General features: G+C 42.7%; 1 protein-coding gene across 1 annotated transcript in view; it reads right to left on the reverse strand.

Annotated features, from left to right (window-relative positions):
- LOC127008151 (DNA-directed RNA polymerase I subunit RPA1-like) overlaps positions 1-23,934 on the reverse strand; it is a 28,457-nt gene that overhangs the window by 3,450 nt on the left and 1,073 nt on the right. Inside the window, exons 2-27 of the mRNA XM_050879806.1 lie at positions 21,930-22,096; positions 21,175-21,354; positions 20,124-20,245; positions 19,891-19,996; positions 19,212-19,522; positions 18,541-18,741; positions 17,826-18,050; positions 16,937-17,128; positions 16,230-16,679; positions 15,189-15,434; positions 14,718-14,891; positions 11,723-11,881; positions 11,409-11,566; positions 10,981-11,062; positions 10,418-10,618; positions 9,884-10,012; positions 9,036-9,203; positions 8,522-8,605; positions 8,001-8,107; positions 7,286-7,529; positions 4,321-4,399; positions 3,691-3,833; positions 2,683-2,906; positions 2,080-2,230; positions 1,001-1,198; positions 175-324 (exon numbers count right to left, since the gene is read on the reverse strand). Coding sequence (XP_050735763.1) covers positions 175-324; positions 1,001-1,198; positions 2,080-2,230; positions 2,683-2,906; positions 3,691-3,833; positions 4,321-4,399; positions 7,286-7,529; positions 8,001-8,107; positions 8,522-8,605; positions 9,036-9,203; positions 9,884-10,012; positions 10,418-10,618; positions 10,981-11,062; positions 11,409-11,566; positions 11,723-11,881; positions 14,718-14,891; positions 15,189-15,434; positions 16,230-16,679; positions 16,937-17,128; positions 17,826-18,050; positions 18,541-18,741; positions 19,212-19,522; positions 19,891-19,996; positions 20,124-20,245; positions 21,175-21,354; positions 21,930-22,095 — 4,650 coding nt within the window. The 5' untranslated portion in view covers position 22,096. The remainder of the gene's footprint in view (positions 1-174; positions 325-1,000; positions 1,199-2,079; positions 2,231-2,682; positions 2,907-3,690; positions 3,834-4,320; positions 4,400-7,285; positions 7,530-8,000; positions 8,108-8,521; positions 8,606-9,035; positions 9,204-9,883; positions 10,013-10,417; positions 10,619-10,980; positions 11,063-11,408; positions 11,567-11,722; positions 11,882-14,717; positions 14,892-15,188; positions 15,435-16,229; positions 16,680-16,936; positions 17,129-17,825; positions 18,051-18,540; positions 18,742-19,211; positions 19,523-19,890; positions 19,997-20,123; positions 20,246-21,174; positions 21,355-21,929; positions 22,097-23,934) is intronic.

Genomic DNA, 23,934 nt, shown 5'->3' on the forward strand with positions numbered 1-23,934 from the left:
AGCTAACTTTTTATCAGCATTAATCAAGATTCAGGTGTTATAAGAGGATCTTCACTCCTCCTTATGCTTTTTAAAGAAGCTACATGAATGCTGAATAAAAAGGAGCTTCTTGCTTATCACCAATAAATCTAGTAAGTTGCTCTGAGTGAGACAAGCTCATTCATTCCTCCTCACCTCACACCACAGCTCCTTCTCTGTGTCAAAGTTGTATTCCTTGATCCATGAGTCCCTGAGGAGCAGCCTCTCCTGGCGGAACTTCAACTCCTCCTCTGACACCTTCCCCTTGCGTCGCTTGGTGCTGATGTGGAGGCTGGAGCTTGGGGCCTAGGGGTGTTGTGGTGCCTCAAAATCACACTCAATATCATATACGTATAAAACACTTTGAAATTTTGGACACGTCTTTGCTTCTCCTTTGTTATCAGTGTTACAAGTTTTAATTGCTCTTGTTGTTTACTTCAACCTGTGAATGACTGAGATATCCCTTTATAAAACACTTTATCTAACTTCCATAGCTATTAACCCAGTAGCAGCGACGGGCCAAATTTGTGCCATGATATAAACCCCCCAAACAAGATGATACATAATCTGATCACAAATGCTTTGATATGTATTATGAAATGGTTTGTGTGAGGGGTGATTTTTCCTCATTTTTCTCGCTTAGAGGGACCATTAAGAAACATGATCCCCGCTGCTACCATGTTAAGTGTATATTTTTTTCCAGCAATGTATTTACTAATGACATCAAATCAAGGTAGTAATGGAGTGTAGGGTATGATTGTCAAATTGTACACACCCTTACAATTACATGGTACTCATTTACAGGAACAAAACCTAATGTGGAAGGCCAAGACTGCGTAGGAATAATAAATATATACTGACAATATTTAAGTTACATACCTCAATCAAGTTTTCCAGAATAGTTTTTTCCTTAATATGAATACAACATGAAATGATCTGCATGAACTGGCAATCATACCCTGCCATCAGCCTGCAGTTTTACCTCTGTGTTTTCTTTTGTTTCTTCCTCCCCAAAGCCTTCGTCCTCAACCACAGCCTCCACCTTCTTGGGCTCATCATCATCCGCCCAGCCTGCTAAACCCTCATCCTCTTCCTCCTCATCCTCTTCGTTCTCGGAATAGTCTTGCTCTTTCTGCTTCTTGTTCCAGGATGAGGAAGCAACATCTTCATCTCCGCCAGTCTGGAAGGGATGAAATTTATTTTTTACCGTGAAGTTTTACACACACACACACACACACACACACACACACACACACACACACACACGAAAAGAAGAACATAAGAAAGCTGGAAAGAGTGCAGAGAGTGGCAACTAAGATGGTACCGGAACTTAGAGATCGGGCTTATGAGGAGAGTCTCAATAGCATGGGGCTCACAACCCTGGAGAGGAGAAGCGACAGAGGAGACCTGATAGCGGTGTACAGGGTGGTGAGCGGAGAGGAGCATTTGGACAGAGAGGACCTGTGTGTGTGGAACGAGAGAGAAACGAGAGGACATGAAAAGAAGTAGAAGGCGACCACATGTAGGCGAGATGTGAAAAAGTTTAGCTTCCCAAACAGAAGCATTGAGCTATGGAATAGGCTGGAGGAGGAGGTGGTTTGTGCAAGAAACATTCATGATTTTAAGGAAAAGTTGGACAAGAGCGGATATGGAGACGGGACAGCGCAAGCGAAGCTCTTTTCCCGTATGTCACAACTAGGCAACTAGGTAAATACACACACACACACACATGGAAAATAAAATTGCATCTTCCTCAACACATTTTCTTTCTTTCCTCTTAACATTGTCACAGAACCTGAAGGCCATTACTGTGAAAATGATCATGCACCAAGAGCAACTTTTATGTGGAGTATCTTATCTATGTAGTCTTCATTTACATGAGTGTATAATTATTGTTCAACAAGGATATATACACATGTCATTTAGAGTGATGAAAAGATGCACCTAAGACTGAACATTCATATCCATCAAAATACAAAAATATATTGTCACAAATCTAAACAGATACAAAAACTTTTATACAGTATGTCATCCAACACTGAGTTTAAACTATATAGTTACCTTGTCTTCTTCCTCTTCATCATTTTCATCATCGGACATACCAAACCTTACTTTCTTCATTTCACTTTCCTGTTTTTCTTCTTCAAATGCATCACGCCCTTCACCCTCATCAGGAGCTTTACTCCTTCTGGTTTTACTTTTAAAAGAATTTCTGAAAAAAAAAAAAAAATGAGTCAAGAAAAGTAAGCTGAAGAATGAAATCAATGCTTTTCATGAGAGGCCTGACAAACCATCTTGACAAGGATTCTGGGAAGGTATTCTCAGATGCTTCCACCTTTCATGTCAACTATTCTCAAAGGCCAAAAAGTGATTAATCAGGTTTTCATGAGTGTTTTTCCATGTTCACGATACAGAGGAAGGGTAAAATTACCACCAGGGTCACAAAAGCACCCATGGAAACACCCCAAACTCCTACAAAAGTTCAGTCAAATGTGAGTGTAAGCAGCAAAACGTTTGAGAATACGGTCCCTCGGGCAGATTAATTGAAGGGGAACTCAGGGGCCAACCTCGTATTTCTGTACCAAAGTAGTTTCCTGCACTTTTAATTCTCACTCTTCAAGGACAGGACAGACTAGCATTCCAACAACACCTCCCAAAACTCACATCATGACTCTCTTATGCATGAAAGCGCTGTGGATGTCCTTCAACAGCATTTTGTGGATGAACTCTTTCTCGACAAAGCTCAGGACCTGCGAAGGGGTGACAGCACACACATGGCGGTACTCTCGCTGGGGGAGGAAGGCGAGGCGGATGACGGAGCGGTGGTACAGCTTCTTCGTCTTTTCATCCTGGTGGAGCTTCTTGGTGATGGTCATGCCCTTCAGCACCTGGAGACACAGAGAGTAGCTTTATTCATCATGGTTTTCCTTTGTTATTCATTCATTTACATACTATCAGCTTTATTCATTTACATACTATCAGCTTTATTCATTTACATACTATCAGCTTTATTCATTTACATACTATCAACTTTATTCATCATGGTTTTTCCTTTATTTATTAATTTACATACGTACTAACAGCTTTATTTATCAGTTTCCCTTTGTTATTCATTCATTTACATACTATCAGCTTTATTCATCATGGTTTTCCTTTATCATTCATTCATTTACATACTAACAGCTTTATTGATGTTCTCCTTTGTTATTTATTCATTTACATACTAACAGCTATATTCATCACAGTTTTCCCTTGCTATTCATTCATTCACATTCTAATTCCTTAGCATTTTTCCTACAGCTAAGATAATGGAAAAAGTACTTCATTAAATACCTTAATATTATAATTAAGTTTTCCTTTGTTATTCATATTTATACTAATCACTTATCATTTCTCCTACCACCAAAGGTAACAGGAACATGACTACAATGCATATCTTAGTATCGTTATTAAGAGTCACAAGCTTGAGTACTCTGTCACCCAAATATAATGAGTCCCCTCTTGGGATACACGCTTTCCTGAGTAGTAGTACGATGCATGCTTGCCTGAGTATTATGAATAGCATGAGACAGGAGGTATTTTAAAAAACACAACTCCTTTGAAATGGCTAGAAAGAGGGTGGCAGAGGATCCTGGGTGAGTGTAGTAGTGAGGGGTGAGAGAGCACACCTACCTTGCTTAGGGACACCTCGGAGAGTTTGAGCCGCAGGGCCTCGGCTTGCCCCCTCGTGACGTGCGGAAGGAAGGGAATCTCCATGATGGGCGTGGAGATCATTTTGGAGGCGGTTCTCAGCACCTCCTTCATGCGGGGAACACCTGCCGCCGGGACACAAGTGGAAGGTTAAGAAAGCTCTCCTGCTTTTTTAGGGTATGCATGCCAATTAACCCTTAGACGGCGGTGAAACTATATATAGACGGTCCAAAATTCAGTCAGTCAGTTTTGTATGGCAGAAATATAACAACACTTCCAGACTGTGGTAGAATCTATACATAGACAATAGTTAAAACATTTTTTATGCGGCGTAACTATATTTATGCTACAATCCTAAGGTCAGCAGTGACTATATATAGACAATTCATTTTGGGGGGAACTACTCTTCAAATACTGCCACCATCTAAGGGTTAAATGTAATGTAAATGTAGGAGGAAATATAAAGAAGGATGGAAGACAAAACTAGGCTGTTACTCTTTACACATGGTTGATTTTTTTTTTCAATTTTCATTTAAAACATTATCCTTAATCTTGTTCACTGAGTCCGTAAGTATGAAATGAGAAACTGGAGAGAACGTTGAAGGGACTGACCGAGTGTGACGTTGAGCTCATCCCTGCCGGCAAAATGGAAGGTGTTGAGGGTCATCTGGGTGAGGGGTTCCCCGAGGGCCTGGAATATCGAGGAGAGATTCACATGAGTTTCCTGAGTGAACGCATGCAAACATACATACAAGCTACTTACACTCACAACTACACACACACACAAAAAAAAAAATAGAATAAAATAAAATAAAAAATAAAATAAATAAATAAATTGGATAAGAGAGGATATGGAGACGGGACAGCGCGAGTGTAGCTCTTTTCTCGTACGTCACAACTAGGTAAATACACACACACACACACACACACAAGTTCAACTAATTCACACTTTCTAGCCATACAACTTCTAAACATCTTTTCTTTTCTTTCTTTCTCTCTCTCTCTCTCTTTTTTTTTTTTTTTTTTTTACAGTAAAGAAGGCACCTCAAGGAAAAAAAGAAACAAAACAGGCCACCAATTGACCATTATACTTCATTGTTATCTTTCATATGACTAATCTCCCCAGCACAAACTATCCTTCCTATGACTCATTCCACTGGCTTGTTTCTGAAGTATGAGTATATAAGCACCAGGCATTGTGTTCTTAATCTCCTCTCATACATACTGGCATCTTTTCCTTTCAAAATTTTATCTCAGTTTGCTGAATCCTGCCATAAACCTCAACACCACCACATTTCCAAGGCAAATGCTACAATAAATACTTGATTTCATTTAAACCTTCTCTCACATTCATTGCAATTTCTTCTATATTTCAAAACTCTACCTCATGTTGAAAATTACATCACCAATACTTCCACCAGTACCACCAAGATCCTCCCTCCCTCCCCAGCACCATCATCATCACCACTACCTCCAAGATCATCCCTTCCTCCCCAGCACCATCATCATCATCACCACCAATACCTCCACCAGCACCACCAAGATCCTCCCTTCCTCCCCAGCACCATCATCATCACTACCTCCACCAGCACCACCAAGTTCCTCCCTTCCTCCCCAGCACCATCATCACCATCACCACTACCTCCACCAGCACCACCAAGTTCCTCCCTTCCTCCCCAGCACCATCATCACCATCACCACTACCTCCACCAGCACCACCAAGATCCTCCCTTCCTCCCCAGCACCATCATCATCATTACCTCCACCAGCACCACCAAGATCCTCCCTTCCTCCCCAGCACCATCATCATCATCATCATTACCTCCACCAGCACCACCAGGATCCTCCCTTCCTCCCCAGCACCATCATCATCATCATCATTACCTCCACCAGCACCACCAAGATCCTCCCTTCCTCCCTAGCACCATCATCATCATCATCACTACCTCCACCAGCACCACCAAGTTCCTCCCTTCCTCCCCAGCACCATCATCACCATCACCACTACCTGCACCAGTACCACCAAGATCCTCCCTTCCTCCCCAGCACCATCATCACCATCACCACTACCTGCACCAGTACCACCAACATCCTCCCTTCCTCCCCAGCACCATTATCACCATCACCACTACCTGCACCAGTACCACCAAGATCCTCCCTTCCTCCCCAGCACCATCATCATCATCATCATTACCTCCACCAGCACCACCAAGATCCTCCCTTCCTCCCCAGCACCATCATCACCATCACCACTACCTGCACCAGTACCACCAACATCCTCCCTTCCTCCCCAGCACCATCATCATCATTACCTGCACCAGTACCACCAACATCCTCCCTTCCTCCCCAGCACCATCATCACCATCACCACTACCTGCACCAGTACCACCAACATCCTCCCTTCCTCCCCAGCACCATCATCATCATCATCATCATTACCTGCACCAGTACCACCAAGATCCTCCCTTCCTCCCCAGCACCATCATCACCATCACCACTACCTGCACCAGTACCACCAACATCCTCCCTTCCTCCCCAGCACCATCATCACCATCACCACTACCTGCACCAGTACCACCAACATCCTCCCTTCCTCCCCAGCACCATCATCATCATCATCATTACCTCCACCAGCACCACCAAGATCCTCCCTTCCTCCCCAGCACCATCATTATCATCATCATTACCTTCACCAGCACCACCAAGTTCCTCCCTTCCTCCCCAGCACCATCATCACCATCACCACTACCTGCACCAGTACCACCAAGATCCTCCCTTCCTCCCCAGCACCATTATCACCATCACCACTACCTGCACCAGTACCACCAAGATCCTCCCTCCCTCCCCAGCACCATCATCATCATCACTACCTCCACCAGTATCACCAAGATCCTCCCTTCCTCCCCAGCACCATCATCATCATCACTACCTCCACCAGTGCCACCAAGATCCTCCCTTCCTCCCCAGCACCATCATCATCATCACTACCTCCACCAGCACCACCAAGTTCCTCCCTTCCTCCCCAGCACCATCATCACCATCACCACTACCTCCACCAGCACCACCAAGTTCCTCCCTTCCTCCCCAGCACCATCATCACCATCACCACTACCTGCACCAGCACCACCAAGATCCTCCCTTCCTCCCCAGCACCATCATCACCATCACCACTACCTGCACCAGTACCACCAACATCCTCCCTTCCTCCCCAGCACCATTATCACCATCACCACTACCTCCACCAGTACCACCAAGATCCTCCCTTCCTCCCCAGCACCATCATTATCATCATCATTACCTCCACCAGCACCACCAAGTTCCTCCCTTCCTCCCCAGCACCATCATCACCATCACCACTACCTCCACCAGTACCACTAAGATCCTCCCTTCCTCCCCAGCACCATCATCACCATCACCACTACCTGCACCTGTACCACTAAGATCCTCCCTCCCTCCCCAGCACCATCATCATCATCACCACTACCTCCACCAGTACCACCAAGATCCTCCCTCCCTCCCCAGCACCACCATCATCATCATCACTAATACCTGCACCACCACTAAGCCCCTTCCTCACCTGAGCACAGAGGGCCCCGACAGCCTCGCCCGGGTTGACGATGGAGTTGAGTGCCTTCACATGGACAGTGGTGGCAACCTGTTCGCGGGTGAGGCGGTGCGAGGCAGGCGTCTGAGGCAGGTGCACCTCGTCATAGTACTTGGCCACCATGGCGTCAAGAGCCTCCGACACCACGCTAAGGTTGGAAGCACTGGAGAACACTGAGTTGATGGGGTCGGGAGTCCTGCTGGCCTTCTTCTTGTACCTGAGGAAGTGTATGTGACCTTAATGAGCCTGCCATGGTTCTTGAACACTGTATTTCCATATTTACATTTTGGCACCCTCTCACCCTGCAACACTCCCCTCTGCAAGACAAATGGGAGAGGGGAGGGTGGGGTGGGATGGGGTGGTGTGTGTGTGTGTGTGTGGGGGGGGGGTGACAAAGCCTCACTTCCGCTGTAAACAATGACTATGATAAACAGAACAGGAAAGATGACAGGGGGGTTAGGAAGGGCAGCGCTTTCGTTAAACATATGTGCCTGCCGTGGGACTTGCATTCTTCCATATTTAAGAGATCTTGGCTGTCATTTGTTTTTACTTTTGATGCATCCTGTTGCTTCCTCACAAGACACCCCTATACTACCATCCTTATTTTTTCCATTTATAACAAGCAGCAAAATATACGCATGACAACCAGGTCCATGTGCCTCTGATGGAAGAAACGATCATCACTCACTTGTCCCTCTCCTTGGCCGTCAGCTGGAGCCATAGTTCCTGCATGTGGACGTCTGTGTTGGAGCGGCCGGTGGTGTAGCCAGGGATGTGCTTCTGCTCCTCGCTCATCTGGACAAAAGTAATAATGATAAGTCCATTGTAGGATGCTGACTGTCCAGTGAAGGGGATTTAATGACAGGTTTAGTACTACATCACATTAATTACAGCCTCTACACATCATCATCATCTCCCATAATTAGACCCTGCAATATTTCCAACAAAATAATGTGGTGTTAAAGAAAAAGATACCAACATTCTAAGTGCTAATACAAATGAAAGACACAAAACCATCCAAAATTGAAATAAACAGTAATGTGGATCAGTAAGACAAGCAATTTCAGAGATGTTACTCAAGGTACACAACAAAACAAAACTCTCATCACTATAGCACCACATTACACTACAGCACGAGGCTATGTAACCCCACACAAAAATAAACACACAACAGAACAACACAGCAAAGCAACAAACACCAACACACACCTTGCTGCAGAACCTGAGGAAGCCGCTGCGCCTCACATGACCACCCTGCACACTGCCATTCTTGTTCCTCTTGCTCTTGATCAACTGTGTGGGAAGAGGCGGTGTTAGTGGTGGGTGAAGGTGACGATTAAAAATACACAATCATTTTTTTTTACGGAAGGGAGGCAGCTCAAGGGCAAAAAACAACAAAAAAAAGGCAATGAAAAAGCCTGCAAGACGCTGCTCCGATAGAAAAAAAAGAACAAGAGGCCAGAAGAGAGGTCAATTTCAGGCAGAGAAGTGTCTTGATACGTCTACATAGATATTTTGCCTGTAATGTCGAATCTTGCATTAAACAAACCAACTGATGCCTGGACACCAACCCATAAAAATCCTCACATGTTTCCTGTCTTACTTGATGAGAAATGGGTAAGTGTGTGGCCAAGTTTGCATGCTGAACCTCCCACCCAAAAGTGACCGTTCTTTTTATTTTTTTCTCACTTTTCTTTTTCATCTCCTCCTCCTCACCCTTTACCTTCTTTCTGTACTGTTCCACAAGATCGGGCTCTCCGGTGGACCTGGCGAGGGCAAGGGTGCGAGGCTCAATAAGGCGAGTGTTGTTCTGCACCAGCACGTCCATGGTCGGCAGGCTCTTCAGGAACGGCACCTTCGTCACGTCAAGCCCGTCCTCCCCATACTCAAACTGCATTTATCGGCAAGGAGAGAGGGAAACAGTTTTGAGGGTAATGATGATTGTTCCAGATCGGCGTAGTTGAAGTATACATGTACAAATTGATGAAAGGAAAGGGAAGTATTTATGATGGTAAAGATAACTGCTTTTTTGTGTGTGGTTGTACTCACAAACTCCACAAACCTTAAAGTGGATAGCAGATATGTAGGTTATGTTGCAAGACTTAGCTTATGATTTTGTTTTCCATCAAATTTGTTCAGAGTAAGCAGTGGGAATCAAAAACAACATACCTACCCATGACAAGAATGAGTACTGCTTATTTTCCCTGTGTATACAAGTTTCGTTTAAGGCAATAGAAGATAAAGACTAAAGTTTGTAGGATAGAGCCACACACCTGTCCTCGCTGAACCATACACAACCTACTTACCTATTTAACAAGAATGACTGATGTTTATTTTCCCTGTGTATGCAAGTTTCATTTATGGCAATAGAAGATAAAGACTAAAGTTTGTAGGATAGAGCCACACACCTGTCCTCATTGAATCATGCACAACCTACTTACCTATAACAAAACTTACTGATGTTTATTTTCCCTGTGTATGCAAGTTTCATATATGGCAACAAAGAAATGAACTTCAAAGTTTGTAGGGTAAAGTCGCACACCTGCCCAAGCTGTGTGCCGTGAGCCTCACCTGCAACACCAGACCATCACTGTTGCGGACAGTCATGTCGTACTTCACCTGGATGCCCTCCAGGTGCTTGATGAGGCACCGCTGCAGGTAACCACTGTCTGCGGTCTTCACGGCGGTATGCTGGAGAGACTGAGGGAGAAACAAAACAGGGAAAAGATAAGACAAAATAATAATCTAATTTATGTTAATCAATCAGTTATTTTATCTATAATTCTAATTACTAACCCTGTCTTCTTTAGATAGATAAAATAACAGTAGTATATTCATAAAAAAGTTTAAAAAAAGTTGAGTGTTCAGTACATATACAACCTTCTCTCCACACATACATGCATAAATCCTCATCTGTTTTCATTTACATGGTTCTCTACCTTAATAAAATAAAAAAATAAAAAAAAATAAAATCACCTTCCCCAAAACTCAAATATTTGCACTTCCGTCTATAATATGGGGGAAAAAATACAAATGTGGCCTTGTACACAATTGTGCCTTCAACCCTCCTTCATCCCACATCTCCACAGACTCCCAAACACTTACGTCCCTGCCCACGACACAAAGGAAGAAGTACGACTGTGGGTTGATGCCGGTCATGAACCTGTCAGGGATGTAGCCTCCAGCGCGTGGGTTCACCTCATACGCCTTGAAGGACGGGAGAGTCTTGCCTGTGAGGGAGAGCGGCATTCGCTTCCCGTCAATGGCCACCGAGCCGAACAGAGACGCCATCTGGTTCATGTTGACCTGGGGGAGTTGTGGTGGTGTTAGAAAGGTTGTTTTTGTTGCTGTTGTTGTGTTGTAGCAGTAGTAAAAGTAGTAAGGTTAATAAAGCGGTTTGACCGTCATTAGCATGGTTGAGGCCAAAGAACTGTTTCAGACAACACACCACAAATCCCTAACATACCTAACAAATTGTGGTCACATTAAAAGAAAACAAAAGGTAGTGGTAATAGTAATAACAGTAGTTGTGCTAGTATTTGAATAAGTATTGTCTTTATTGTTGCCAAAAAGGTTCATCTACAATTACATCCTTTTCATACAAAAAAGAAAAAAACATCATTAAGGAAATGTGGATATGAGGAAGGGTAAGAGCAGATGAAGCGTACCTTGGACCCCTTGGCCCCCGTGTCCACCATCATCCTCATGTGGTTGTCCAGACCCCGCCTCAGCAGCTGCTTCTCGTTTTTCCTGCGGGGGAAAGGTAATGAAGTCCTGGCACACTCAGGGCTGGATTCTCAAAACCAAGTAGACAGTACCATATAGCTGCATATAGGCAAAACTCCATTAACCAAACTTTAAATCTAAAATGTTATCACTAAATTGCCACCCAAAAACTTACCAGATTTCAGCCATCTTAAGATTCTATTCTAATTAACTCATTTTTATTTGGTCTCTCAGAATGCATACAGTACATTATTTATTTATGGCGCTAAGCCAAATGATACCTAAGTCTTGACTGATACTAATGCATTTTGCAATACTAGACTAGTTGATGGTGATCCCTAACCAAGCCTGGGCAGGAGGCTGGCCTTACCCGGTGACATTGGAGGTGGTGGGGCCGAGGGCGGCGGTGTAGGCGGCATCAATGGCCGCCATGTCCTTGTCGTTGCCGGACATGTGGCAGCGCTCAAAATGATCCCTCAAATCCTGCTCCGTCACATCCAGCTTCAGGCTCACCCCAAAGGGTGTCCTCTGGTTGGGAGGGGAATGAAGTTTATGGTAAGTAATGATAAGCGTGTCTGTCTATCTACCTATATCTCCTTCGTACCTTTGCAAGGCAGCACAATGATGGCTTTTCTCAAGATAGGACAGCATAAAAGATAATTAAGTGAAGCATTGATGACATACCTCGATAAGGTTGCCTAGAGCATCCCGGCGCCACTTGCTCACACTCTTTGGGGTGACGAACTCTTTGACACTGATGGTGTGGCCGCACCACTTGAGGTAGTACACACACAGCCGGTTGATTGCAGTCAGCAAGCGAGAGGCAATGACTCCACCATATAACTGAGGGATGGCAGAGAGAGGAGTGAAGTGTGTGTGCAAAGTGTTGCAAAAAGTGGGCAAGTTTCTGGCAATATAGAAACGTTCCAGGGAAAGTTTCTGGGAATTTTGGGTAATTTTCAAATATTTCACTCGTGTATTTGCATCAATAAATAAACCAATTTTCGTTAATATAATTATTAATAAAAAAAATCTAAGCAACAAAAATTGTATTTTCAATAGGTTAGGTTAAGTTTAGAAAACTGTCAAACACATGATATCCAGACACCTATAGCATAAATTAACAAAGAGAGCCTTCACTGTGTTATATAGAAGGTCTTATTTAGTAAGGAAGAATAGATGATTTTTCTGAGGCAAGATGTATGGTAACTGTTTGGGGTACTCTTAGGTTAGGTTAAGTTTAGGGAATTTTCAAACACATGATATCCAGAAACCTATAGCATAAATTAACAAAGACAGCCTTCACTGTGTTATATAGAAAGTTTCATCAATAAGGAAACATAGATGAGTTTTTTCTAAGTGAAGACATATGGTAGTACCTTTTTGAGGTTTTGTTAGGTTAGGTTAGGTTTAGGGCATCTTCAAACACATGACAGCCAACAACTTGTAGCATAAATCAACAAAGAATGATTTCACTTTGTTGTATGGAAAATCTCATGAGTAAGGCAGCATATATGAATTTTCTGAGTATAGTAACCTATAGTAAATGTCTGGGGTTTTGTTGGGTTAAGTTTGGGGTATCTTCAAACACATGATAGCCAGCACCTATGGTATAAATCAACAAAGAATGACCTCACTTTATTGTATAGAAAATCTTATGAGCAAGGAAGCATATATGATATTTCTGAGTCAAGACCTTTAGTAACTGTTTGGGGTTTTGTTAGGTTAGGTTTAGGGTATCTTCAAACACATGATAGCCAGCACCTTATGGTATAAATCAACAAAGAATGACCTCACTTCGTTGTATAGAAAATCTCATGAGCAAGGAAGCATATATGATATTTCTGAGTCAAGACCTTTAGTAACTGTTTGGGGTTTTGATAGGTTAGGTTAAGTTTAAGGTATCTTCAAACACATGATAATCAGCACCTTATGGCATAAATCAACAAAGAGTGACCTCACTTTGTTGTATAGAAAGTCTCATTAATAAGGAAGCAAATATGAATTTTATGAGTAAAGACCTATAGTAACAGTTTGGGGTTTAGATAGGTTAGGTTAAGTTTAGGGTATCTTCAAACACATGATAATCAGCACCTTATGGTATAAATCAACAAAGAGTGACCTCACTTTGTTGTATAGAAAGTCTCATTAATAAGGAATCATATATGAATTTCATGAGTCAAGGCCTATAGTAACAGTTTGGGGTTTTGTTAGGTTAGATTAAGTTTAGGGTATCTTTAATCACATGATAGCCAGCACCTTATGGTATAAATCAACAAAGAATGACCTCACTTTGTTGTATAGAAAGTCTCACAGGTAAGGAAGCATATATGAATTTTCTGAGTCAAGACCTACGGTAATTGTTTTGGGTTATGTTAGGTTAAGTATCTTCAAACAGATGATAGCCCACACCTTATGGTATAAATCAACAAAGAATGACCTAACTTTGTTGTATAAAAAGTCTCATTAGTAAGGAAGCACATATGAATTTTCTGAGTCAAGACGTGTAGTAATTGTTTAGAGTTTTGTTAGGTTAAGCTTAGAAAATTTTCAAACACATGATATCCACGTATGGTAACTTTTTGTGATTTTGTGAGGTTAGGTTAAGTTTAGGGCATCTTCAAACACATGACAGCCAACAACTTGTAGCATAAATCAAGAAAGAAAGACCTCACTTTGTTATATTGAAAGTCTCATGAGTAAGGAAGCATAGATGATTTTTCTGAGTCAATACGTATGGTAACTGTTCCGGGTTTAGTTAGGTTAGGTTTAGGGATGGAGTGAATACAAGAGTTTTGTATTCGAATACGAATACAAATACTTCAAATTCCAATGAATATGAATACAAATTTGAATACACTGAAATGGTTTTAATGGGAATACAAATATGAGTACTTCTTGAACGTATTCATGAATACTTTTCATTGAAAAATACCTTCTTGTTGTAACTGGGTATAGCACTGTTCTAAAGGTATGCAACAGTAAAATGAGCTCATGAACCTGTACTATACACGACCATTACACGTCCGCTCAGGAGGCTGGAGTTGTAAGAAACAACGGCTGTTATTTCTGATAATAAATTTTGAAGTATTCACCAGATTATTCACAGAATAGGCATACACACGGCGGAATACCCACATGTTGATATAAATTCTGTCTCTGATAGTAAGTGCATCAGAGCACCAGAGGGCGACATGAGCCTCAATGGGCGTCACTTAAAAAATCCTGCCTGCGCCACCACCGGGTTAAGGAACATTCACTAACTGAAGTCTAAAGAGGCAACAATAACCTCAGCCTCAAAAAAAAAAAATAATAGAAAACAAATAAATAAATATATAATAATAATAATAAAAAAGCCTAATGGCACCATAGGCAGACATGTAAATTTTTCTCAATTCTCAAAGTTCCTGAAAATTTCCAAAAATTCCCATAGAAAGTTTCCTAGTTCAAAATTCCAGGGAATTTTACAACCCTATGCATGCATGCAGCAATGGTGGAATGAACTCTTTTTATGTTTTACAGAAACAATAATAATGAAAATGGTAATGGATAACAGAGCCGATCCTTCATTTAAATACAATAATAACACACTTATTTCAACACAGAGCTATGTTTAACACCACCACATCACAACAATGACAACAACAGTGGTACTAATGCTTGGCAGCACCTCACTCACCTCATAGCATACGTGTACCAGGCCATGACTAGTTGAACCTATGGCACTCTTGTCAATAACCCCTGAAAGCAGCTCTCCATCGCGCATCACAAAGTCCGAGTCTGTCATGGCCTCTCTCTTTCTCTCCGGCGTGCCTCCAGCCTGCCAGGTCCGCGGCGCCTCCGTCTGCCACATCTGGAGTATTGAGAGTTAGGAAGGCAGTGAGACAGGCTGGAGCAAGGGAAATTGTATCAATGAATGCAGTCCTCTGTGGCTGAAGTTTTTATACAGTAGGATCTCACCAATAAAATTTGATTTGGTGCAGCAAAAGTCCCATTATTTATGAAAGCATATTAGTGTGACATTAAAATACATGCATACAGAGATTACTGGTTACTCAAAGAAAAAAAAAAAAAAGACAGAAAACAAATATGAGCAAAACAAAACACTGTTCCTCTAAAATTTAAAGTGCACGCAAGCAAACACACTCACATCCACTTTCACCGAGGTCTTGAAGGAGAAGGAGGGCCGGGCCTTGTGCTGCGGGATGATGTTGAGGAGGAGCGTTGAGATGACCTGCTTCCCGGACCACAGCTGCTGGGGCTTGAGGATGGCTGGCGGCAGCACCCGGATTTTGGCAATGTGGTCGGACAGCCCCGTGTAGACGAGCTGCTGGTAGTCTTGGCGGTTGAAGAACTTCCCCCTCATGGTAAGCATCACACTGGCCACCACACAGTCCTGGGAAAGAAGTTCTATCATTTAAATATTCTCACCACAACACTTTCTTTCTCTTCCCAGCTTTTACGCATGTTTATATATAGGGTTGCTGTTTGGGCTGCGACTTGGAGTTTAAGACCATATGCCCTTCTTGACATAAGGTGGCAGCACTAAGGTTCGAACTCACTCACTTTGGGTCACTATAACATAACAAGCACAACTACAATTTGCTACACAGCCTTGACAATGAAGCTGTGTCATCATTAAGAGATCATTATCTTCACAACCAGAATAATACTAATACTATCCACCATGATTACCATAAAAAATAGCTTTACCAGTCAAGCAATGTCATCACCAACAGCACATGAGTGGCAGCAAAATATCATCACCATAACACAACGGCTATCTACTGTAACAATAACTGACCATTGTTGAAGCATATTACTGGCAGCAAACTATTCTCATTATAACACCCCCAGCATAATCACCATTAGCCACATAGTCTTGAAAGTGTAACAGTGTCATCAGCAGTGTGACACAAAGCAACCAATCACAATTCCCTAAACTTAAATTCATGGCAATTCAATACCACTACCATCAATCACAGTCTACAGTAAACAGGTCAGCAACAAACTACTAACAAAGACATAGAATTAACCACACAGTCCTGAAAAAAAGGAAGATAAGAACAAAAAACTGTGGAATAAAGAAACTATGACAAATACAACTAAAACATGTAAAAAAAAAAAAAAAAAAGATAAAAAGGTAACTACCCAAAACAAAGACACAACACACAACACCTGCAACACACACCTGGATAAGACCGGCAAGGGGGGAGCCGTCCTTGGGGGTGAGGTACTGGGCATGAGTGGTTACCAGGTGCTGGGCCTCACTGCGCGCTAACTCGTTCTGCGGGAAGTGCATGTTGAGTTCGTCCCCATCAAAGTCAGCATTGTAGGCCTTGCAGTTGGCGTAGGGCATGCGGAACACCCTGTCGTTGGGCATCACCCGCGCACGATGGGCCTGGATGCTGGGTCTGTGGAGGGTCGGCTGCCGGTTCATGAGCACAAAGTCGCCGCTCTGGAGATGCCGAAACACTATCTTGTGGGCATTGACGCAGCGCACGTGGGACTCCGGGGGTGTCAGCAGCTTCTTGGCCACCGCCTCGCGCTGCGCCTCATCAGTGGGGCTGAGATGTTTGCGGTGGCCCTCCTCATCCTCAACCATTATCGCTCCAGGGTACACATTTGGCCCATTCCTCACCTGTGCCACCATGAATGTTTGTTAATCATCTCAACTGTTCACTGGGCCATTCAGCAACTAATATCAGTCCATAAAAATCATGTGGTCTTCTTTATAGAACTGTTTAGGAATATATTGTCAAAGTCTTGTGTCCTAAAGAAACATCTGGCCATTATAAACTAAACATCTGCAAAACTTTATATTAATTATGATTGGTGAATTAGGTATGCATGTAACCCCCCCCCAACACACACACACACACACACACACACACTCACCAGGCGTCTGAGCTGCTCCACGTTCCACTGTGTCACAGGGACTGGATAGTACAACTGCACTGCAAAGTCCCTCGGTACCCCCACCTCGTCCACAGCCAGCATGGGGTCTGGTGCAGCGACGGAGCGTGCTGAGAAGTTGACGCGCTTGCCCATGAGGTTGTGGCGGAAGAGTCCCTCCTTCTTCTCTATGATCTGATGGGAGGAGGAGGTTTATAAAAGAACTTTGTTAATGGCCATTAAAACAAATTTCTCCCTCCCTTCAAAAAATCACAAATAATAAGAAAAATAGGACCATAAAAAAAATAGACAAACCCATATAATTTTATGAAAATAATTGTATAGAATGAAAAGGATACACTTGATTATTAACACTTAGCATGTACCCTTAAAAATAACATGATATTAAGTGGAAAAAACAATAACAAAAAAAATAGGAATAGGCAGTCCCACATCCACTTTTAAAATAACAAATGGGACAGGATAAAAAGCGTGTCAATCCACAAATACTTGTAAAAAAATAACAAATGGTATCAGAAAGAATCCTTGGTAAGAAAAATCCACACATCTCCCTGGCCCCTCGAAACACACACTTGCACCTTGTAAATATTCAAACACCATGGTAAAAAAAGATAAGTAAAATAGATTGAAACAAATAAAGCAAAATAAGACAGTACAGGAAAAACAAAAAACAGGAAAAGGAAAACAGAAAAAAATTACACAGGAAACAAAAAAAGAAAAAACAGAAAACGAATAAAATAACACAAGAAAAAAAAACAGGAAAAGGAAAAAGCATAGAGAAAAATTACACATGACACAGGGAAAAAAAAACACCAGAAAAATAAAAAACAAATGAACTGAATCACACAAAACCAATCCCCCAAACACCGACCTGTCTCATGCCCTTGTTGGAGGTTTTGACGAGCCGACTGAGCTCCGTGTCATAGAGGGCGTCCACGTAGCTCTGGAGTTGGTGCCACACGTTCTGGATCTTCTCCACGTGTGTGTTGCCCGCCACCTCCGCCACCATGTACTCCAACATCTCCGGCAGTTCAGTCACGGCGCCGCTCACCAGGGACAGCAGGAAGCGCAGGACCTTGCTGAGACGCACTATGCTCTGCGCCAAAATACACAAGTCAATACACACTCTCAATCTGAAACTGACCTCTCTTCTGGCCACTCCTTCAGTTTGCATTTGCAGGAGCAGCGATTAGCGGCCATTTTTGTTTCCTCTTTGTTTGTTGCCCGTGAGTTGTTTCCTTTGCCATAAAAGTAAAACACACACATACATACACACACATAATAACTCTTAGTAGTGATGGATGTTTATATTGTATTCTTATTCTTATTTCTATTATTAATGAGATCCATGAAAGAGCAGCAAATGAGTATAAAGAAATTAATAGACCCAAGCAGTATATGCAATGAGCAGACAAGGATGTGAAAAATGAAGGAGATAGTGACGGTAAGGTAAGGAGAAGAATGTAGAAAAGGGTATTATCTCATCTCTGTAATCTGTCATAAGTAATCTAAGAGGTGTTTTTGCTTTTCCCTCTCCTTTACACACACATGCACACCTACACACACACACACACACACACGCAGACCTTGAAGATGACAGTGTGCTGGTGCTCTATAACCACGCCATCACGGTAGTTGCAGGGACGGAACTTTGGAGGCACGACAAGGAGGGTGGTGAGGAAGAAGACGTCGGTGGGGTGAGGCAGGGTGCTGGTGCTCAGGATCGGGTACAGGGCGCTCAGTAGGTCCTGGTTCTTCTCCCAACACTTCCTTAACATGTCTCTGGCCTGTGTGTGGAAGGTGAGGAGTGAATTTTGGGAGCAGGGTATATTTTAGGCTTTCTAGAGTGTGGAGTGGGTTAGGTGTGGGAGAGAGAGGTTCCTGAGAGTGTAAAAGGAGCAAAAATCAGTAACAAAATCTGGTAAATAATAAAAAAAGGTGAGTATAAATAAATGGATGGTGAAGTAGGCAAGGTGAGTGACATCTGAAACTCTTCCCTTGCAGTGATCCATTTTTGTTAGAGTTTGTGTAATTAATGACCATCTGATATACACTTCAGTTCAGAAAAAGTGCACAATAAATGGATAAGAGAGTACCTGTGCAAGAAATATGTGGCATCTGGAATTTATCTCTTGCTATCATCCATTTTGTAACCATTTCCACAGCCAATAACCATCAGATGTACACTTGAATTTAGTTAAAAGTCAAATGTGTATAATGTCGCCAATAAAAAGCATGTCTAGACCTAATAACTCACCTGCTCAGAAGTGATGTACGACTGAGCATCCACCATCTCCTCCAAAGTCTCCCCTTCCTTAGGCTGATCCTCCCGTATCTGTATGTCCTCCTGTGGCCCCCTGTGCTTGTCCTCAGCAGCTTCCTTTTCCAGCTTTGCCGCCACGCCTGCCCTGATGAAGCGTGAATTCTGGAGGACAAGCTTGGTGCGAGGGTGGTGGCAGAAGAGGCAAAGTTTTGCAGACATGGAACACTTCTTGAGGAACGACTTGACCACCTGAACCTCCAGACCTTTGATAATGCAGGTGGAGGACTCGGGGCTGCATGTACCTCCTGGGAAGAGATTGAAGGAAGAAATAAAGGAACAGGAATGAGACAGGATTTAGCACACTGGGTATCTGAATGTCTGAGCTGGTAAGAGAGATGAGATGAGCAACACAAGTGAGCTCCATCTACCCAAAAACATCATAAGGAAGCACATGAGGTCGGAGTAAAATAAGATAAATGCATGACCACACAAACAAATATGTAATCAAGGCTTTCAGTACTACACAACTAAATCCAGCAACTTTCCAACATAAAACTGCTGAGTGTACAAATGCAAGTGGTTTACATGCATTATCTTCTTGTTATGGAATGAATAATTCTATTTTTTCCAACAATATTTGATCTATAAAATATTACTGGCCTGTTTTACTCACCGTTGATCACCTTGTCACAGTACGAGGAGAGGGTCTTCTCCAGAGTTAACATTCTCACCACTCGGTCTTTGTCATTTTGATTTGGTCTCTCATTTTGTCCCAGCATCTGAGACAAGGACAGTACATTGTGACAAAGATAAATAAATACTGGATGATAGAAAAATATATTTACAATTCAGGCATAAAAGACAAATATCCCATCAATATGTATTGTTGCCCAGAGTCCCACCCACCTCTGAGGCCTCCTTGGGGTCCGATATGCTGCGTGACACAATGTTCTCAACCTCAAGAGCCTCGTGCCCATAGCCAGCATCCAGGAGCTTGAGCTGGTACTTGAGGAGCACCACGTGATGGCCTGGCAAAGACAGGGGGGCAGGATAAGTAAATGAGAAGAGTACATGTACATGTATTCATGATTTGCATTTTTTTTTTTTTTTTTTTTTTTACAACAAAGGAGACAGCTCAAGGGCACAAAAAAAAAATAATAATAATAAAAAAAGCCCACTACTCACTGCTCCCAAAAAAGAATCAAAAGAGGTGGCCGAAAGAAAGGTCAATTTCAGGAGGAGAGGTGTCCTGATACCCTCCTTTTGAAAGAGTTCAAGTCGTAGGCAGGAGGAAATACAGATGAAGGAAGATTGTTCCAGAGTTTACCAGCGTGAGGGATGAAAGAGTGAAGATGCTGGTTAACTCTTGCATAAGGGGTTTGGACAGTAAAGGGATGAGCATGAGTAGAAAGTCGTGTGCAGCGGGGCCGCGGGAGGGGGGGAGGCATGCAGTTAGCAAGTTCAGAAGAGCAGTCAGCATGGAAATATCGAAAGAAGATAGAAAGAGAGGCAACATCGCGGCGGAATTTAAGAGGTAGAAGACTATCAGTAGGAGGAGGCGAGCTAATGAGACGAAGAGCCTTAGACTCCACTCTGTCCAGAAGAGCTGTGTGAGTGGAGCCTCCCCACACGTGAGATGCATACTCCATACAAGGGCGGACAAGGCCCCTGTATATGGATAGCAACTGCGCGGGGGAGAAGAACTGGCGGAGACGATACAGAACGCCTTACGCTTACTAATAAAGAATGCACAAAATTGTAGTTCTTCTGACATGAATGTTCTGATTATGCAGGATAAAAGGCAGGTGATGCACTAACATATAAATATAACCATTCACCTCACCTAGTCTTCATGAAAACTTTATCTACATTTACATATTATGCCCAAACCACCTCAATAAAATTACACCTAAAATATTTCCCCACTCCACACTCTTCAGTGTAAGCTGTTACTCACTCCGACTCTGAAACCTGAAACAGGCATAGCACATTCCCCGCAAAAGCCTCTGGAGCACATCATAGAAGAAGGGATTGTACACAGGCAGTGGCAGCTCAATGTGTCCGCAGTGACCTTGGCAGCGGGCGCACAGTTTCCCACATGTCTCACACCCGTCCCTTGACTTGCCTGGGAGGGGGCCTGGCAAGGAAGGGAGAGAGGAGAGTGAAGGAGTGTTATGTGTACACTGTACAGGGAGAGAAAAGACATATAAAATAATGACATTCATGGAATATTACTTGAAAAGCTGCTTATACAGTGTGCATATGAAGCCCTAAAATATTGTACTATTGGCACCATAAGCTACAAAACTGTACTCTGCTGATTCTGACATTCACTAAGTTGATATGGTCATTACATATTAAAGAAAGGAACATGTAGTATCTATAAATGAGATATCTTCCACTTTGATAGAGGGCCCAAATAACGTGTGACAGCACTGCCATTATAAATATAGAATGGTATCCCGAGAGGCTGGCAGGGATGTAATAATTCTGATAAGATTTGTCGTTAATTTTTCACAATATTCTAACCCCCACTAGATAAAGCAACTCTATTCCCCAAATAAAACAACCTAACCCCATCAAATATAGTAACCCAAACCCACCATATACCTAACCTGACAAATAACACATTGGAGTACAAAGTGATATGTATTCTTGATATCAATGACTGTTCTAAAGACATAAAAGTAGCTGGCAGGATGCAAGACTTACCCATCCGAAGGTCATAGAGGCCATTGGGTATGATGTGGCCCAGCTCATTGAGGGACGCATCGTTGGTTATCTCCACCATGGAAATGCGGCGAATTTCCTCAGCAGTGTAGATCCTGAACCCAATGTCCTCCACTCGTGTGTGCTCCATCTGCCCATAGCTCCCCATCCTGAGGCCAGAGGAAAGACAGTCATGTGTCTGAAGTCATTCCTTGGTATTGAGCCCCTAGATGATGCAAATATGTAGATTTCATCTTTCCTAGAACTATTGTTAAAAAGAATCACAACCATCCCATTTAACTGGGTGATATTTTTTTAATAAGTGCTACCATATATGAATTCCAAAAGCTGAGGGGAGCATCTCACCCTGTTTTCAAGATAGATTACATATCCACAGCCTCCACTCCACAGTTTTATCTCTCCTATATTTCAGAATTTCTGCTGTTATACTGTCAATGGTAATAGGGCTGAGAAATAACATGCATCTGTATGATTCAAACCCTAGATGTGAAGTTATTGTGATATTTACCTCATTTAGCACCTGTTGCACTCCAGCGTTTGAAACTATTTTTTCTCCGATAGATCTTGTCGTACAATACATCTTTATAACTATTTCCAAGTATGTTGCTGTCCCTGTACATGTTACAAAGAACAACTGGGAACACTCCCAAAACAAACCTCTTCAAAATTAATTAAAACTTTTACACCTATGAAATAGGCCAGTGAAATGACAAACTACTGTTTCACTGAGGCTCTCCGCTCTGACCAAAGTACCCTACTGCTGTAACCTAGTAACCTATTGCTGCCCAAAGAAGAAAGCTATCGCCAAATTAGCTGTACCACTTTCATATCTGTTTGCCAATGTTACACAACCTTCACATGAAAAATCATCATGTTTCACACAGAAATGAAGTCTGGGATAATATTTATGAAACCTTAGCCACCTCTGGCAAAGTTAATACTTACATCATGGCTTTCTTTTTGGTCCCTGAATGCAGTGCAGTGACAAGTGACTTCCAGAAAGGAGAAAGAATCCAATTCAGGGACTATCTATTGTTGAAAATAGGGGATAATAATTCACGAAAGCGTCGCCTCCTCTGGCGGCAGCCGCCATGGCGATGGTGCCGCCGGTGTTGCGAGAAATACCTCCTCGCAGAAATAAGCTGCATATACATGAGGGGGGGGGGGGGGGTCCAGGGGGGCTCTTGGTTAAAAGGTGGTTAGATGGGGGCTTGAGGGGTGCGAAGCCCTCCCGTTAGTTGTTAGGTCGTAAAGTTCAGTTGGAATAGTTTAAATATGCTCCCCCACTCTAAACCCTATGCGAGCTATTTTGCAGCTGCGGTGGCAGCACCGTCGCGATGGTGGCCACCACCAGAGGAGGCGACGCTTTCATGAATTATTATCCCTAATTTTCAACAATAAATAGTCCCTGAATTGGATTCTTTCTCCTTTCCGGAAGTCACTTGTCACTGCACTGCATTCAGGGACCAAAAAGAAATCCATGATGTGAGTATTAACTTTGGTAAATGTCCAGAGAGTTGCCCATCTCACTGCGGTACTTCTCACCCTAACCATGGGTTAGATCTCATAATTCCATGCATTTTGAACCCCATATATATGCCTCGTAAATTGATAGAATCGCTGCTAGCAATTTTTGAAAAGTTAGTATTTTGGTAATTATTGAAAATCACTCCACGCCTCCAAAATACGATATTACACCTCCATATTGTACTTAAGGAACGAAATACATGTCCCTTAACCATAATATGAAGGCGGAAAAACTTAAAAGTAATGAAAAAGTGGTAAAGGTAGTGAAAAGGCATATTATACATACGCGCGATGTGTTTACATGGCGACGCCATTGCGATGTGAGCAGCGTTGCCAACGATCCAGTTAGCGGTGGTACGCTGGTTAGCGATAGTACGCTTAGTTAGTGATTAGCCCACACATGTGAGACAGGTCCACCACGCGTGGTTATTTTTTTTTTAGAACACGCACCTTTACCCAA

This window comes from Eriocheir sinensis, chromosome 37 (assembly GCF_024679095.1).
Source record: "Eriocheir sinensis breed Jianghai 21 chromosome 37, ASM2467909v1, whole genome shotgun sequence".
NCBI classification, from domain to species: domain Eukaryota; kingdom Metazoa; phylum Arthropoda; class Malacostraca; order Decapoda; family Varunidae; genus Eriocheir; species Eriocheir sinensis.